We start from the raw sequence: 18,485 nt of genomic DNA, 5'->3' as shown, positions 1-18,485 counted from the left end.
GACCCCCTTAAAACTTATTCAAAAATATTTTTCTTTTCAATTTGGCGATAAAATGGATTAAGATACAATATACTTCAGGCATTTTTGTTTCAAATATACCTAGGTGGTCGTAAATAGCTGTCTAAATAGTCATACGCTAGGCTTTCACAACACCATGTTTTGATTAAAAATTATGCAATAATAGAAACGAAACTAATGAACTAATGAACGTTTACAAAGAAAACTTAAAATTATGAACAAAATAAATTTATCTCAAGTGGTACAATTTAAAACAGTTAATGTGAAGTCCAACATTACATTTGATGCAAATAAAAGTTACGCATTTATGGCGTCTTGCACAACGTCTCTGTGTTTGATTTTTGATCGGCCAATGATCAAGTCTGTCATATCGAACTTCATCAAGGACATTTGAGGTTCTTTGAGGTGTAGGAGTACGAAGATTAGGTGTTGATAATATAGTGTTTACTATTTGTCGAATGAAATCTATTTAATTGATTTTTGGCTCGATATTTCTAAATAATATCCAGGAGTTCACTATCGATGCATTGAGGCAAAATCGGAATATTGGCCAATACCATTTTCAACTTCTAATGTTTATGCGATGACGACCACGCCACTGATCAAACAAATCCACCCCTCCCATGCCAGTATTGTATTCCTGAATCAAAGATGGCTGCTGAACAGCTACCCGTTGTTTATGAATATGACTGTAACGTTTACAAGTTGTTGTTTTGGTGACAAGATCATCTCTTTTATTGGTAGCCAACGTAACTTGGCTATTATCATGCCAACGTATCAAAGATATATTTTTTGACTCATCTCTAAGACCATAAGTAGATCCACGGGGCTCTTTTTTAAATCTTTTAACGGTGCATGTTCGGCACATGCTCGATTAGAGCGAATTGTTCCAGTCACATTTATATTGTACTCTTTCATGTCTTCAAGTAATAGCAAGGAATTGAAATAATTATCAAGGAAAATTTCACTTCCTTCAGGAACATATCCTAAAGCCATCCTTTTTGTAACAGAACTGTCTAAAGGCATATTAGTATCTCTTTGGCTTTTCCCCTCATATAGTTCAAACTTACCGCAGTATCCATTAGGAGTATTTAAACACCCTATCACGAGACATAACATTTGACACAGCCGGGTTGTAGGTGTCAGTCGATTTCTCCTAATACATTCTTCGATTTGGAAGTTTCACATATCCAGAAAGCAAAAAAATAGCCAAAAATTTATAGAACTCTCCAGGAGCAATTGTAAAAGATTCATTTCCATTTTTGTACTTCGCATATTTTTGGGACTCTTCGCAAATTTGTTGAACAAATTCCAATGACCAGAAAAGCTTAAAAAAAATCAATTGTGCGACCTCCTGACTCGATCATATCATTTATGATTTGAGGTCGATTTTAAATTTGATTTTTTGTTTTTAAATTAGAATCCTGTGGCAACTCTTCTACAAAATGCAAGGGTTTAAACGAACGTCTTGTTTTTTCGACTTTCAATTTTTTAGGCTTAGGTATGTTCTTTGCTGATCCTGTTCTCATTTTTGAAGTAGAGGGTTCCAAATGCAATTCCATCCTTTCACGGTCGTGTGTAATTATTTCCACCTGAGAGCACTCTGCTAGTAGAAAAGGGCCCAATAAATTCACGCTATTAGTATTCACCAAATTTTCTTCCTCTGGAACTTCATTGATATCCGTGTCTCCGTCGTTTTCAGGGGGAAACAATGTAATGTCTATTAATTGTGCACCGGCAAGTTCATCGTCACTATCGGACTCTTCCAGACACGCTATTAGCTCTTCGGTAGTGAGTGGTCTCCTAAAATAAAACAAATATAAAATTACAATGCCTAACTAAACTAATGGTCATAAAATCCTAACGTATGAATTTTCATACGCTTAATTTTTGAATACCCTCGGTAACACAAAGTGATTCTGTATACCACTAAATATAAACAGTAGTGTAATATAACCTCTAAATGAAAAAATAAACAAAGAATCTGACTAAAAACATAACAACTTATCAATATTTTTGTATAAAGACTTACCTCCTCTCCCACTTTTGAGTAGACGGTGAGACTCGCAACTGGAAGGTTGACCATAGTATCACAGTCTATTTTCCTGCTTCTTGGCTTAGGTCCGAGCGACTGACGTCAAACAGCTACCCCAACCCAATCCAGTCGGCGGTAAACTGAACGGTTTACGTTGACTGAATTGTTTTCATGTAAGAAAAATCAGGATATCTCTGATTTAGTCTTTTTCAAGACTAAAAAAGACGATAAAACTGTTATTACTAATAAAATTGCAGATCTAATTTCAGCTTCCAGTCCAATAAGACGAGAATTCCCACTTCACAGGAAACTATTCAAGAATAGAAGCTTCAGGCCCACCTCAAGGAGAGGTGGACCCGCCCAGGATAAGGAACAGTTACAAGATACCGAAATAGGACAAGTCGAAAATTCAGTAGAAGAAACCACAGCAACAATGGCTTCCAATAATATTGAAATCATGGAGGAGGAACCCTTCCAAGCAGTTAAATGTCAAAGAAGAAACTCCCACGAAAACATCGCAGGTGCAAGACAGCGACCAACAACTAGCGTAACGGTTACAACTAAAAACCGTTATCAAGTTTTATCTACAGTCGACACGGAAGAAGCCACTCCAACAGCCAACAACAGGAAAGAAAGGGTACCTCCCCTTGTCATAGCAGGACAAATAGGGAGTTACTCAACTTTCATCAAAGAAATCACGAAGTTATTGGGGCACAATAACTTTCAGATATCACCATCCGGAAAAGCAGGTACAAGGGTGTACCTTAGGACCAACGAAGATTACGAAAAATTAAAACAGGATTTCATCTCAACCTCCACGGCCTTCCATACCTTCACAAAGAAGTCTGAGGTTACGAAGAAAATTGTCATGAAGGCGGCTCCAGGAATGGACCTCGACGAGGTCGAAGCTGATCTACGAGAGCAAGGCATAATCGGAAAAGTTACCGAACTTAAAACCAGGAAGCCAGGAGCACAAAGCAGCTCCTACTTACTGCAAGTCGACAAACAACAAGATTTAAAGGAGATTAAGAAAATTAATGGAGTGCAAAACATCAGAGTGAAATGGGACGCCTACTCCAAACCTTCCAGGGCAACGCAGTGTTACAACTGCCAGGAATTTGGACACTCAGCAAGAAATTGCTTCAAGCAGCCCAGATGCATGAAGTGTGCTAATGGACATCAAACAAGACACTGCCCTCTGCCGAAAGGACAGATAAATAAAGTGAAGTGTTGCAACTGCCAGGAGGCACACACTTCCAATTATCCCATGTGCAGCAAGCACATTGAATATCTCGACAGACAAGCAGCAAGAAGAGCGAGGAACCAGCCTCAGAAGACAGCTCCACCAGCGCCCCATCCATCAACATTCAGGAAGATCTCTAGTGGCATATCATATGCACAAGCAAGCAAAGGAGAACAACAGACACCAAGGAACGATGGAGTCAAAAGCACCTGGGCGGAAATTAACGAAGTAGTTAATGTCCAAAAAATGATGGCAATTCTTCAGGATATGAAGAGAGAACTATTACAAGCAAAATCATTTGCTGAAAAAGCAATGGTTTTCATGAAGTATGAAGAGATCTACAATGAACCATAAACACCTGAAGATTCTCCAGTTCAACATAGCATCACTGAGGCTAAGGATCAGCGAACTTCGAGAGACAGTGGTAAGACATAACCCAGATGTCATATGCCTGTCTGAAACAAGATACATAACGGAATCCCAACTTCCAAGAATAACAAACTACGATGGATTCGGAAGAAGAGACGAACCAAACGACAGAGGAGTAGCCATCTATGTTAAGAACAACATAGAATGGAATCAAGTTTTGATAGACACACACCACTTCGAAAGTGTCGGAATCAAAGTAGGTATAGCTAATATTTTTTCAATTTACAGGAAACACTCGGAAGAACTAGCCATAGAAGAACTGGATGCCTTACTTAACTCTGCACCAACCGTAGTCGTAGCAGGAGATTTAAACGCCAAACACACAGCATGGGGATGTATGACGGACACAGCACCAGGAACAACTCTACTAAGATACTGCGAGGACAGAGATAGGATGTTATTCGCTCCAGACGAACCAACAAGGATCAATCCAATAAGAGAACACAACAACTCAACACTGGACCTGTTCATCACCAAGGATGTAATAATGGAAGACGTCAGAACATACTTCGAATGCAGTTCGGACCACAAACCAGTAATAGGAAGGATGACATCGAGAGTCGACTTGCCAAGGATAGAACCAGTAGAAAGATGGAGATGGAAAGATGCTAACTGGCCTAACTACAGAAGACAGCTAAACCAAATGGAAATGAAGAGAGAATTCCAATCAACAGAAGAAGTAGAAGAAAAGATCGAAGAAATCACAAGAAGAATCCAACGAGCAATGGAAGCCAACATCCCAAAATCCATGACGAACAACAGAGGACTGATCATCCCAACAGAACTACAGGACATCATCAAGGATAGAAACAAGGCCAGACGAGCATTCCAAAGAACCAGAAGACAGGAATTCAAGGACTACGGAGACATCCTATCCGAAGAAATAAGAGTAAGACTGAGAAGTCTTACTGAAAACCAGTGGCACAACAACATCAGAAGAGCTGAAGAAAATCATGGAAATGTTTGGAAAATGCTGAAGGCAAGAAGAAGAGGAAAACAAAAGATGCCACAAATCATGGACAACGAGGGAACACACTACGACACCCAAGGAAAAGTTGATGCAATATCAAGGAAGATGGCAGCCACACACAGACAAAACCAGGATATGTCAGATGCAAGAACAAAGAGGAAAGTCGAGCAAGAATACAACAGGATCAGAAGAAGGAACGAGTTCCAAATAGACGAAGAAGACCACATCAGCCCAAGTGAAGTTGCAAAAATCATCAGGAAACTGAAAGGAAGCAGAGCACCAGGACAAGAAGGAATCCACAACATCACCCTCAAGGAACTTCCGAAGAAGATCATAGTACAACTGTACTATATCTTCAAATACTGCCTGGAAAAAGGACATTTTCCAAACAACTGGAAACACGCCAAGATTATACCTCTTCTGAAACCAAGGAAAGATGGAAGAAGACCGGAAAGCTACAGGCCCATATCACTCCTGGAAACGATGGGAAAGATCTTAGAAAAAATCATCTACAAGAGACTGGTGAAGCATACAGAAAGAAGAGGAGTCATCCAAGAAGACCAGTTAGGTTTCAGAAAAGGAAGAAACTGCGAACTCCAATTAGCAAGGATCATCAGCGACACGAAGATAAAATTCAACAGGAAACAGAAGACAGGATTAGCCATACTGGACATAGAGAAAGCCTACGACACGGTTTGGAAGAAGGCACTAATCTACAAGATGGACAAGGCTAGACTTCCACACTACCTCATCAACATCTGCGACATGTATCTATCTAATAGAACATTCCAAGTTTCAGCTGACCAAAAGATGTCGACGATTCAAGAAATCCAGGAAGGAATGCCTCAGGGCAGCATTTTATCACCCATTTTATATAACATTTTTGTTTCAGACCTCCCTACAGATCCAAGGACTTCTACAGCCCTGTATGCAGACGACACAGCAGTGTATGCATCCGGAAAAGACGAAAGAAGAATCATAGATAACATGGAGAGCCACCTGGAAAGAATCACGGACTACACCGAAAAATGGAAAATCAAGATCAACGCCGAAAAAACGCAGTTCATCATTTTCGGCCAGGATAGACGACAACTACGGAACCAGATCACAGTAGGAGACAACAGAATTCAGGAAACAGAGACGGTCAAATACCTAGGAGTCCACCTCGACAGAAAACTCAACTTCCGGGTGCATACACAAAAAACTAAGGTAAAAGCTAATGCAGCTAAAAAACTAATACTTCCTTTCATTTTTAGGTCCAGTCCACTCTCGAAGGCGAAGAAAATTCAGCTCTACCAAGCATATGTTAGGTCGGTGATTCTGTATGCTATTCCAGTGTGGAGCTCCATTGCGGAATCACACTGGAAAAAGTTGGAAGCAACTGAGAACTCATGCTACCGAATCATCGACGGAACAGCATGGGAGGATAGAGTTACGAATGCTATAATCAAGAACAGGTTAGGATACACGCCACTAAGGGAAGTGGCCGAGAACAGAACCAGGTGGTTCTTCAACCAGGCCACTCGAAGACTGCGAAAGACCAGGGATATCCTCGAGAAGAACAGGATCCAGAGGATACACAGATCCACCCATAGACTGATCGACCACCTGATCAGGGTCTAACCAGGCGTGTGCAGGGAAGTAGGTACGTTTGCCGATTTTAGTACCTACAGAAGCAGACGAGGACACCACCCAGGAAAATCCAGGAACCGAAAGGAGAAATCTTCAAGAGCTGGCGGTGCACGAGCGGGACGTCGAGGAAGAAAGAAGGCTAAAATATCTTAAGTTTTGACATGTAAATATCTTAGAATGGCAATAAACGTTTTTATTTTTATTTTTATTTTTATTTTTATTTTTATTATTATCCCACTTTTGACGGAATTTAGTTGTCACGTCATTTTGATTTGATTTAAAACCCATATTTTTAACTAAATACACCAAATAACCGGTAAAATATAAACACCACACGTTGTTTAATTGATATTTGACACAATAAACAAAAACCAGCGCCGTCTTTTCGCTGCAAGGTTAAACAAAAATGGTATTTTTTGCGTATGAATATTTAGACGGTAGGTTTTGAGGGGTTAAGAGGGCAAGTACGCGATCACATCAACAGCTTTCCAAAATGCATTTCCCATTATACTCGAAAAAAAAAACCGGTATATATGATTTGTCAAGTGATTTAAGTATTTCCATTATGTATGATTTATATTTGAAAAAGTATGAACCTGATATACATAAATTAAAACAAGACCATCTTCCATACAAACCAAAAATATCGTATGATTTTTACGGGCGATACTTTCGTGAGAACTTTAATATTAGTTTTGGTGCTGCACGGAAGGATACTTGCACAAAATGTGATATTTTAAACAATAAAATACAGAGTTCTGATTCAGAAAAAGAGAAGAAATCATTCGAATTACAAAAGAATGTACATCTTCGAAAATCTGAAGTGTTCTACAAAGAGCTAAAAGAGAAGTCAAAAGAAGCACAAGAAAATGATGAAATTGAAGTTTTGTGCTTTGATTTCCAACAAAACATGCCCGTTCCAAAAGTACCTTCAGGAGATGCCTTTTATTTGAGGCAGTTATGGGTACATAACTTCTGTATACATTCTGCGAAAAACAAGACTGGACATTTCTTTATGTATGATGAAAGTATCGCTAAAAAAGGATCAAATGATGTGTTAAGTCTTTTACATTACTATTTTAAAAATATGTTAAATCCAAAGGTCAAAACATTATATTTATTTAGCGATAACTGTTGAGCGCAAAATAAAAATAATACTTTGGTTAGGTTTTCAGTTGCATTGTATCAGGAGGGAAAAATTGATACCATAATTCATCGTTTTCCTGAGCCGGGACATAGCTTCCTTCCCTGCGATCGCTACTTCGGAATAATTGAAAAAAAGAAGAAATGCATTGAGAGGATTTTCTTACAACAGGAGTATATAAATATAGTTAAATCATCATCAAAAAACTTTTTTGTTGTTCCTGTAAATCAGGACATAATCTATAACTATGTCGAAAGTTTAAAAGATTATTTTCTTCCGGTGCCGAAATCTGTCTGTAAAGGAAAGTTTACTATTTCTACATATCGTGTATTTAAATACACAAAAAACTTAAATGGCGTTGAAGTTAGTCAGAATGCTAGTGCCCCTTTCTTTACACATTTTACCATACTTAAAATTAACTCAAAACCAAATTTAACTTTAATGTCAAAATGTTACAAAAATGCTTTGCGTAAAGCATGTAAAATATCAAAATGTTATGTTGTTAGTTAATGAATATCTCGGAAAGAACGAAATGTATTTTTATTAATCTCTTAAATCAGACAAAGATACATTAGAAGAGAAAGAAGTTTAGAAATAGACTTTCTGTTAAAATTTGCGTTGCTTTATTTTATATTCATTTTTATTAATAAGTAGTTCACATTTAATAATAAAGTATTTCTTCTAAAAATGGGTTTTAATGTAACATATCCCCTTTTTGCACCTGCTGTAAACTACAGTACAAAAAAGGCTTAAACTTATCCTATTATTGCACCAAAATTTTTTTCCTCAATAGCGTTGTTGTTTGGCTGTAGAATGGCGGCAAAATCATTTATACCTATTGTATTAGTTCGGCCCTACTTCATGAACAACATAAATTTTAAATTAAAAAATAAAACTTTTTTTGCTTCTCCTGTAAAATTTACATATTGTTACTTATCCCCTTCTTGCACCAGGGTCTTCAATTGTATTATAGTTTTGGAGTTTTTGTAACCACTCCTCGTATATGGTTCGTCACTGTCTTTTTATTTCTACTGTTGCATAAAATAAGGAAATAATTTAGTTTCATCATCTGATACGCTTTAGTAAAAGTAACGTAGTTGGAAACTTGAAAATCCGAGAGCTTGCTTTACAAGGAAAAACCAGGAAAAATACTCCAAATGACAGTTAAACAAGAGATATATTCAGAGAGGACCATAATCATGAGCTAATAAAACACATAGTAACACTGCTTAATTTAAGCATAGAGAAAAAAATATTGGATTCCTTTAGATTAGAACAAAGTAAATGTATGTTGTAAATTAGTAAATATCGATATCTTGGATAGAAAAAGACGCTCGAAGATGAAGAAGGGAAATGATGATGAAGATAATTAATCGATGTTAGCAATAAAATATAAAACTAACAAAAGAAACAGACGATAGCTTGAGATATGTTGCATGAATATTACGCTTCTTCTTTAAGTTCCATCTTCTATGGAAGGTTGGAAATCATCATGGCTATGCGGACCCTGTTGACTGCCGATCTAAATAGTTCTGCACTAAATATTACGCTACAAAATCTAATATTGTCACGATATCAAATTTCAACTGTACATTCTGAAACTGAAAGATGCCTGAAGGATAGTCACACATCAATCTAAATAAAAGTCGATAATATAATAGATAAAATTACTTACTTCTTTGTATCTCTAATTTTTCCATAAATTTCTTTGATGCTATCTACAAACTTTGTCCAATATATTGGGGCGTACGAATACTTTAAAGCATTTTCTTTGGCAAACCTTTTATCGTACTTAATTCTGGTGGGCAGACCTTCCACATCAACAGCTAAGAAGATTTAAAATGTTAACTTTTAATATATTCCCATGTAGATGAATACATACATACATTTCCATACCAAAACAGCCAAGGTTAATCAAATCATTTCATTGTTTTAATGGTATATAAGTTTGTGATTTTTGTATATGTTTTACGGGCTAATGCGTTAATAATTATGAATAGCGTAGTACCGTCATTCTTATATAAACGAATTTTTTTTTTTTTTTATTTATTTAAAGAATTAAAGTCGCATCCACCCAAAGGTTATTAGCGACATTCCTGTAACATTTGTAATAATATTAAATTTAACATTTGTAACAATCAATCATTGTAACAATTAATTACAATTTGTGAACAATTGAACATTTGTAACAATTAATTAATTTTGTGTAACATATTTATACATTTTAAGTAACCTAATAAATTGTTCGGAACTAAACTTTTGTTGAAGAGTGCTTTCAGGTTATTTGGCAAATTGTAAGACTGTCTTTGATTTATATATTTAGGACAGTCTATCAAGAAGTGCTTTATACTGTCTACTGCATTGCATGTTTCGCATTTTGGAGGTTCACTATTTTAGAAGAGATAGGCATGAGTATACCTGCAGTGTCCAAGTCGTAGACGTGTAATAATAGTTTGGCATCTTCTACTTCTGGCTGTGGACTTCCATGAAAAAATATCACTGTTCATGGTTCTGAGTTTCGAACTAGAGTCATTCCACTCCCGATTCCACGCACTTAACACCTTATTTTTGAAATAAACTTTTAGATCGCCTGCGATACTCCGTCACTCTGTTTCTGATGTGTCACTGGTGATAGCGTTACGCGCACTAGTATCTGCTTCTTCATTCCCTTCTATAACTATATGAGATGGTATCCATAGGAAGTGGACTCTTCTGAAATTTTCTTGAGCTTTCATTAATTCGGCCCTGATAATTTTCTCAATGGGGTGTTTAGGGTATGCATTTTGCATAGCTTTGACTGCGCTGACAGAGTCAGAAATGACTAGACAACAAGGAATGTTTTTAATTAATGTTGGCTTGACTGAGATGTGTCACTTTCCGATTCCGATGCCTCACTTTTAATATAATTATGGATTTTTTTGCTTATGGACGTGAATTTACGTTTTATTGATCTTTCCTTTAAATGGGGATAAACTTGACTGAGCATATGGGACAAAGCTGGTAGGTCTGTGGTATATTCTTGAATTGTGGTTATAGGATCTGCTGACCCCGTGATATTCATTAGAAGCATGTTAAGTTGATCAACGTTTAGAGGAAAAGGTAGAGGGTGAATTTCTATGAAGTTTTTAGCAGGGTCAAGTAAGAGAGAAAATGAGCATTCAGAAGTGCTTGCTGAACTAATTTTAGCTTTTTTAGATTTTGCTTGGACTTGTGGTGGAAAAATGTTACATTATTTTGAAGATGGATCTGCTTCAGGTGAAATAATTTCATCAAAGTTTCTTTTTGGTTGATTAATTATGTGACTGTCCTTATTTGATGCATCTACTTTGTTCGGTATCTCCGGGATATTAGAAATAGACATTTGTTCACACTGAGAAGGGTTTGTGTCATTGGATGCTTGCAAGGATATATTTGTTGCGCTGGATACCGATGCTTCATTGTTTTGGTTGGGGTTTCGTTGAGCTATTGGTTCGGAGCACTGTGAAGCGATGTGTCCTGGCTTCTTGCATCTAAAGCAAACTAAACTGTCTTGAGAAATGAATATTCTATATGTCGTGTTGTCAAAAACAAGAGTAAATGACTCTGGTAGTGTTAGATTGTGAGGACTGATATATATTTGTCTTCGAAAACTAAGGATGTGATTGTACTCAGGTATAGAAGCACTTATTTTGAGGAAGGTCATGGGGGAGACAGGAACTATGCCGATTTTTTGTAGCTCATTGATTAGCAAGTCGTGCGGTATTGAAGGACATACGCCGGAGAGCACAAGTCGTTCCGCTGGTGTAACTAACCTTCTTGCTCTGACAATTTCACCTTGTATTTCTATTTGACCATGATTATTCATAAAATCGTCCACTATTTGTTTATTGGATAAATACATACATATGCGATTATTAGATAATCTAGAAGAGAAGATTATATTTTTCGGTTGAATTATATTTCCAAGTGGGAGAAGGTAGTCTTGAAGTTTGGTTTTTTCAAAGGCTTCTTCTTCTTCTTTCAGTGCCTATTCGTTCCGAATATTGGCAATCATTCTGGCTATAATTATTTTATTGACTGATGCTTTAAATAGATTCGTTGTTGTTGTGGAGAACCATTTCCTCAGGTTCTTCAACCATGATATTCTCCTTCTCCCAATTCCTCGCTTTCCGAATACTTTACCCTGTAGGATTACCTTCAGTAATCTGTATTTAGTGCTGTTTCTCATTATATGTCCGAGATATTCCAACTTTCTCCTTTTAATGGTATAAATCACCTCTCTTTCTTTGCCCACTCTTCGTAATACGGTCTCGTTGGTTATCTTGTCTGTCCATGATATCCTTAGAATTCGCCTGTATAGCCACATCTCGAAGGCTTCAAGTTTTTTCTCCATTGCTTCAGTTAGTGTCCAGGATTCAACTCCGTAATACAATATTGAGAAGATATAACATCGTAGGAGCCTTACTTTTATCTCCAGATTAAGATTGTGGCTTTTAAAGAGTTTGGCCATGTTATTGAATGCACTCCTAGCCTTCTCTATTCTACATTTTATTTCCTGTGAGTGATCCCATTGTTCATTTACTGTTGTTCCAAGATAGTTATACTGTTTTACTCGGTCCACTGGTGTATTATTGATAAGTAGTTGAGCGTCTCTAACTTTATTTTTGCTGATGATCATAAATTTTCATCAAATTTTTTTCAAAGGCACTAAAGATAATTGCTTGGGACTTTAAAGAAAATTGCACTCTCGACGCTGCCGAAGAGTATGACTGTGATGTGTTTATTTGATTTTGGTGGTCATGTATTGTAGAACTGTTGTGTGATTCCATGTTTGAATTCATTTCGATAAACGTTTGTGAAAGTAAGTCCGACCCTGTACACCTGCTAAAACAGGTATATCGGTCTTTACCAAAAGCGGTTATTTGCTGGTAAAACTGGATTTGTTTATTGACAACAATAACAAATAATTGCAAATTGCTGACTTTAATGCTAATTTAACTGGATATTATGTAAAGAGTTTGTACACTTACAGTTTATTTCAATATATCACTAAGATTCACAATTTATAACTTACATTAAACTTTGTTAATGTTAAAAATATTCGGAGCCCATATTGAATACAACATTATAGTTATCGATGCAGAACCGAATTCTAAACGTATTTTTATTGTTGTGGATTCGTGGAACTGCCTAGTTTAATAATTGTCATATTTGTTTAAATTATGCCCTTCTCTACGAGTAGTGAATTATTATTTAAAGATGAGTGATATCTATATACCGCCGTATGGCTATATTGGCTCTCTGTCGAGACCACTTTATTTATAATCAGACTGCCTAAACATGGCAAAACTGGACAGGAAAAAGGTAAGTTCCCGAGGTCGATGAATTAATTTGTTGTCATTTGGACGGAAGAAAGGCACTGCATCATCTTGTACGGAGGGTGGAGAACGTTCTGGAAAACCAAAAGGTTATCCTGGGTGCATTTCACGATATAGAGGTGGTATTCGACCACACCTCCTACGAAACAATCACAAGGGAGATTCGGCTGAAAGAAATAGACGAAACAAACTGCAGGTGCCTCTCTTGTGGGATCTAATCATGGATGAGTTAATAGCTAGACTCAACAACGGCAGACATGGCATGGTAAATTTATTGACACATTCAGAGATGTAATGCCACAAGCTCTGACTGTAGTTGCAGAATGGACTTCAAATTAAGGGATTAATATAAGCCCCCAGATGAAATCTACCAGAAGGAAGAATTTAGAGGGATTGGATCCTCTAAACCTGAACGGTACAAATCTAAATACGTTGAGCGAAGTAAAGTACCTTGGTTAATATTACACTTAAGGCTTACTTGGAATCAATAGATATAACGATTAACCGGGAGAGCGGTAACTACCTTAATGGGAGTCAGACGCATTCATTTAAAATGTGGGATTTAAAACCAGACATAATATATTGTATTTATATTATGTTGAAAAACAAACATATGTATTGGTAGTATAATGGCCAAAGATTTAGCAAAAAATCAAATTAAGCAAGTGGGCTCAGCAGGGCACAACAACACAACATCGACGCCGTAGTGGACTTCCACCTGCACATTGTCATAAGGTTGAAGGCGAAATATACAGTAGCAGTGGAAATTTAAACATTTCTATTCTACTAGGAAAATATAATTCTGTATTCTCGAAATTTCGAACTTAAGCGGATCAATATATGCACAGATCATTAAGTGATTATATGAGGTTCTTAAGATAGTGTTGGAATTCCGCGAAGAAGAAGTCGATAGACAGTGTCACACTGTTATAGGTGTCAGATCTTCTGGGAATACAAATTCCCATTCAAGAGCCGATGAACTTGGCAGAAGTGGATCAGCAACAAAATATTCGGTCCACAGCCGGCCGTTGTGTGTAAGTTTATGTAGCCTTCCACCAATTTCTTTTCTACTCTCGTCCTTATTTTGTACTTCTTGTGTTCTGATTACGCTTTTAAATTTCCTTTATTTGCCACTGCATGAATGTGTTTTAAAAATTATCAAAGTTTACTTTTTTTAATCAAATACTTACTTTCAATCCTTAATAATCTCAATTCGTGGTTAATATCTAGATTGTTCATTGAAAAAGAATGAACTATCCTGGTAAGTTTATTTAAATCAGACTTTATGATAGCATCAAAAGTATCAGAAGCTCTCCAGGCTATCAATTCACCATAATTTTCAACCTTAAACATAATTTACAATAAATATTAGATTAGGATTTTATATTTTATTCTAAAGTAGAAAACATTTTAATTTTATTCGGTAGGTTTGATATTTATAATAAAAAGAGAATCTGTAGTCTCCCAGTACTGCCTTTACATACATCCATTAAACATATTTTTTTTTTAAATAAAATAGACAGTTAAGGTTTGATTTCGTTACAGCGTACCACCATTCGCTGAAATGCATATTTCTGGCTCTTGGTTTCATCAGAGTGAACTCATGGTAAGCTCTTACAAAATAAAACCTTTTCCTACTATAAAAGTAACTATTTAAAAAAATTTACAAACAGACGCTACAGCGACATCTACTAATGAGAATATAAATCGGAAATCGAATTCAGGACTCAACCTAAATCTGTGTTTTCTAAACTTTGCAAAACAGATTTAGAACAGATTAGTATATGTCGCTGTAGCGTCTGCTTCTAAATATTTTTCAAACAGTATAATAACTTTCTTTACGACAACTCGAAACAGATTAGATGTCTCTTGATACTACACTCGGAGATTTCGAAGTCAGGATGTTCTTCGGCCTGGGCCGCTTCTTCCGGCGATCTTGTCCTGTATAGAAGATTATACCCCCCTGGATGTCTCATTACATGGCCGAAATATTGTAACTTTCGAGTTTTTATTGTTTTTGTTATTGCTGTGCTCTTGTTCAGTCGGTGTAAAACTATTTCATTTGTTATTCGATCAACCCAACTTATATGCAATATTCGTCGTTAAATCCACATCTCAAAGGCTTTGAAATATTAATGATATGTAAATACAGGTTTATTATATTCCAGGGATTTCTCTTTTACTTGCATATACGTTAGATCTGCATAAGATCGCAAACTTTAGAAGAATATTGGGAAAATATAAAGATAACCGTGAAAGGTGCAACAGAAAAAGCTATTGAGTACAACAAGCGAGAAGCACATAAACCTTAGATGGCAGAGATGTAAAAATCGGAAAGACGTCAGTGAAAGATTGTTGCTGAGATAATGAAATTAATGAAACGCGAACATATATGTCGACTATTTAACAAAATATATAATAAGAGTCACGCCTAATGAGTCATGCGTTGAAAATATTACTAAAAATTCGCAATTAAACCATATACAGCAAATTTGAAGAAGTCAGTGGAAAACCCAATTTATTTGTACAAATGCAATGGGTAGGAGAGAAGCTTTATACAGTTGATCAATCAAAAATGTTATGACCCATGGAAATACGTCTCTGCAGCATTTATAGACTATCAAAAATATTTTAATAGCATAAAACATGAGAGAATCAAGAAAATTGAACTTGGTACAAAGGATCTCCAGATGATTCAAAATCTATATAGGAAACAATCGACAAACCTCCGAATCAACATCTGTACTTTACGCCAGGGCTGTATTTTATCGCATCTCTTGTTAAGAACAGGACCGTAAAGACCTCGCCTGAAAGACTGAAACATGGGATCTAAGGGTCTAACTCGACTTAAATCCTGTCCCACGACCATATACTCCAGCATCGCCCGCTCATCCATTCTGGGCCTATCGGTTAACTAGAAGAGCCGGATCAGTGTAGGTCATTTCACCCACTCATTCCAATCAGGAAATACACTATAAATGACAAAATACAGAGTGATGTAGATCAAAAATAAACGATGGCAAGATTAGCAATGGTTAAATTACAAAATACTTATGATTAATTTTAAGACTTCGTATGGAAAAATATTATATACGACCCATAATAACATACGGAGCTGATGGTCTTTCAGATTAATATCAATGAACCGCATAAAATCATTCGAAATGTGGACATTGCGTAAACTATTGCGTATCTCATGGGTTGATAAACGAGGAAGTATTAAGAAGGGGTGAAACCGAACGTTAACTGTTACAAACTATAAAACAACGAAATATTTCTTATTTGGGGCATCATGAGAGGTGATAAGATTGATTTTAATGGGTAGGATAGAAGGAAGAATTGGCACAGGGATAAAGAAACATTCGTGACTGAGGGTGTAAGAGTTTGTTGCGCAATCCTAAACGTATGAGTCATTTTTATCCTCGCTAGACGTTTTCGGCCAATTACGAATAAATAGCAGATAAAGGTATACACACTGGAAATGTATAGTACTTGAAGAAGATAGAGTGTAACAAGGCGTATAATTATTTCATTTCCTTTTCAGGAAATCTGAGGCTACTTCCTAAACCAGCTTTAATATTGTCATGCACTTTTTCAGTATCTTGTGAGTATTGCATAGCTTTTTTGGCTAGGTCATAAAAAATTCGTCATTCCCAGTTGTTCCTTCCACGTATATATAATAATACATTGTTTTTAAGATCTATACTTTTTCCACTTTTTTATTGATGAAACGACAGAAGAATTTATGTCCATGCACAGTATTTACATCCTATTTTATTAGCCTAATAATGTAGGTACTATAAGATCAGAGTGTTAAGTAAATATATTACTTTGTTAACGGACATTTTTTAATCACTGGATCTCTAACAGTATTGAAATATGGATGTTTTCTGCATACTGTCCAGACAACTTACCATTCTTGGTGACATAAAAACAAATTCGGTAACATCGAAACGATTCAAACTGTTTAGAAGTTCTCTTCTCTTCTTCAAAATTTATCCAGACATTCCTTAATATATGTTTATCCCAATAATTGTTTCCAACTTTCTCTGTCCTGTGCCAATTTGAATCACTGTTTGCTCTCCACTGCTCTTATGCTCTCTACCCATCTCTTTTACTGCCTTCCTGTAATTCTCTTCGTTTCTCTTGGTCTCATCTTATCATCGCATCAATCAACCCTAATACGTATTTAAAGTATCAACACTTACCTGCACAATATCTGCAGAATGTTTGACGTAAGTTTCAAGCATAGATTGAACTAATACATATACATGTGGAGATTCCAATTTTGGTGCATTCTTTACGAAGTATATTGGAAAATAACTGCTATCCTTCGGAAACGCTAGCCATTGGGATAAATTTATTTTTTGCTAAAAATATTAAATCAATAATTACATCTCGAAAGTAATTAACAGTAAAAAATATTTTATTAAAGAAAAATAAAAAATATATAAATAATATATATATACATATATATATATATATATATATATATATATATATATATATATATATATGTGTGTGTGAATTAAATGGCCAAATATATGGCCTAGGACAAATTCGTTAAACTTCCCGTGCTCGAATCGGTATCAATAAAGTGTTATGACTCATTTCGGCATATCCCTGCCTCATCAGACACTTGGGCTGATACAAATTCAAACTCGAAAAGTCCAATAAATAAAACTTGACCACTGCAGTGGTTAGCGTACAGAGGTGCCACCTGCTTTGGCGGCCATGAACGAAAACGATTTAATAATATCGTTTTAATGTCCTCTGGGCTATACAAAATGTGGAAAACATAAAATCTTTTGGCAAAAGCTGCTAACGCTTTGTTGAATTAATTGGCTAAATGTATGGCCTAGAAGGACAAATTCGTTAAACTTCCAGTCGAAATGAGTCATAACACTTTATTAATACCGATTCGAGCACGAGAAGTTTAATGAATTTGTCCTCCTAGGCCATACATTTGGCCATTTAATTCAACAAAGCGATAGCAGCTTTTGCTAAAAGATTTAATCTTTTACATATATATGTATATATATATATATATATATATATATATATATATATATATATTCCTTTCTAACTCTGTCTTGTCTGGATGTTGAAGTTTCAGCATTACAGAGTACGTAACTTTTTACGTACTCTGTAATTTCAATAGTGCATACTCGACATATACCTTCAATGACGTTAAGGATAAAGAGCCTTATTAAGATTTATTCAGCTTCCTCTGTTGAAAATGTGCTTTCCCAGTTGATAGTGTTCAGCTACCAACTAGGTGATCTTTAGAACTCGTTTGCTAAGATCTATTACATCAGCTGATAGCCTACTGTCAAACTTGCTAATATTTTTCTTTGTCTGTGTTTTCCCGTAGGATTCTCCACTTGTTGTTAAGACAATTTTTCCAGTAAATTGCAAATATCATTTCTAACTGCATTTTTTGTGGTGTAGCAAAACTATTTTGAGTCTTTAAATATTCGTCCAGAGCTGTGCTTTGCCAGTTTGTCACGTTGGACTTCTATGTTAACGACACTTTATTATATCTTGCCAGTTTATTTTAAAGAGATTGCAGCTTTTTACCAGTTTTAATTTTAAAGTGATTCTCTCCAGTCAATATCGACAAATGGCAATTGGTAACGATTCATTTTTTCGTTCTG

At 36.0% G+C, this 18,485-nt stretch overlaps 1 protein-coding gene across 5 annotated transcripts in view; it reads right to left on the bottom strand.

Annotated features, from left to right (window-relative positions):
* Positions 1–18,485, bottom strand: part of Hcs (holocarboxylase synthetase-like protein) — a 161,093-nt gene that overhangs the window by 26,503 nt on the left and 116,105 nt on the right. For all 5 annotated transcript variants that reach the window (XM_072522975.1, XM_072522977.1, XM_072522974.1 and 2 more), the window contains exons 3-5: positions 17,037–17,198; positions 14,019–14,172; positions 9,147–9,297 (exon numbers count right to left, since the gene is read on the bottom strand). In XM_072522975.1, the coding sequence (XP_072379076.1) occupies positions 9,147–9,297; positions 14,019–14,172; positions 17,037–17,198 (467 nt within the window). The remainder of the gene's footprint in view (positions 1–9,146; positions 9,298–14,018; positions 14,173–17,036; positions 17,199–18,485) is intronic.

Source organism: Diabrotica undecimpunctata, chromosome 2 (genome assembly GCF_040954645.1).
Source record: "Diabrotica undecimpunctata isolate CICGRU chromosome 2, icDiaUnde3, whole genome shotgun sequence".
In the NCBI taxonomy this organism is placed as follows: domain Eukaryota; kingdom Metazoa; phylum Arthropoda; class Insecta; order Coleoptera; family Chrysomelidae; genus Diabrotica; species Diabrotica undecimpunctata.
This window is presented reverse-complemented; position numbering and strand designations above follow the sequence as displayed.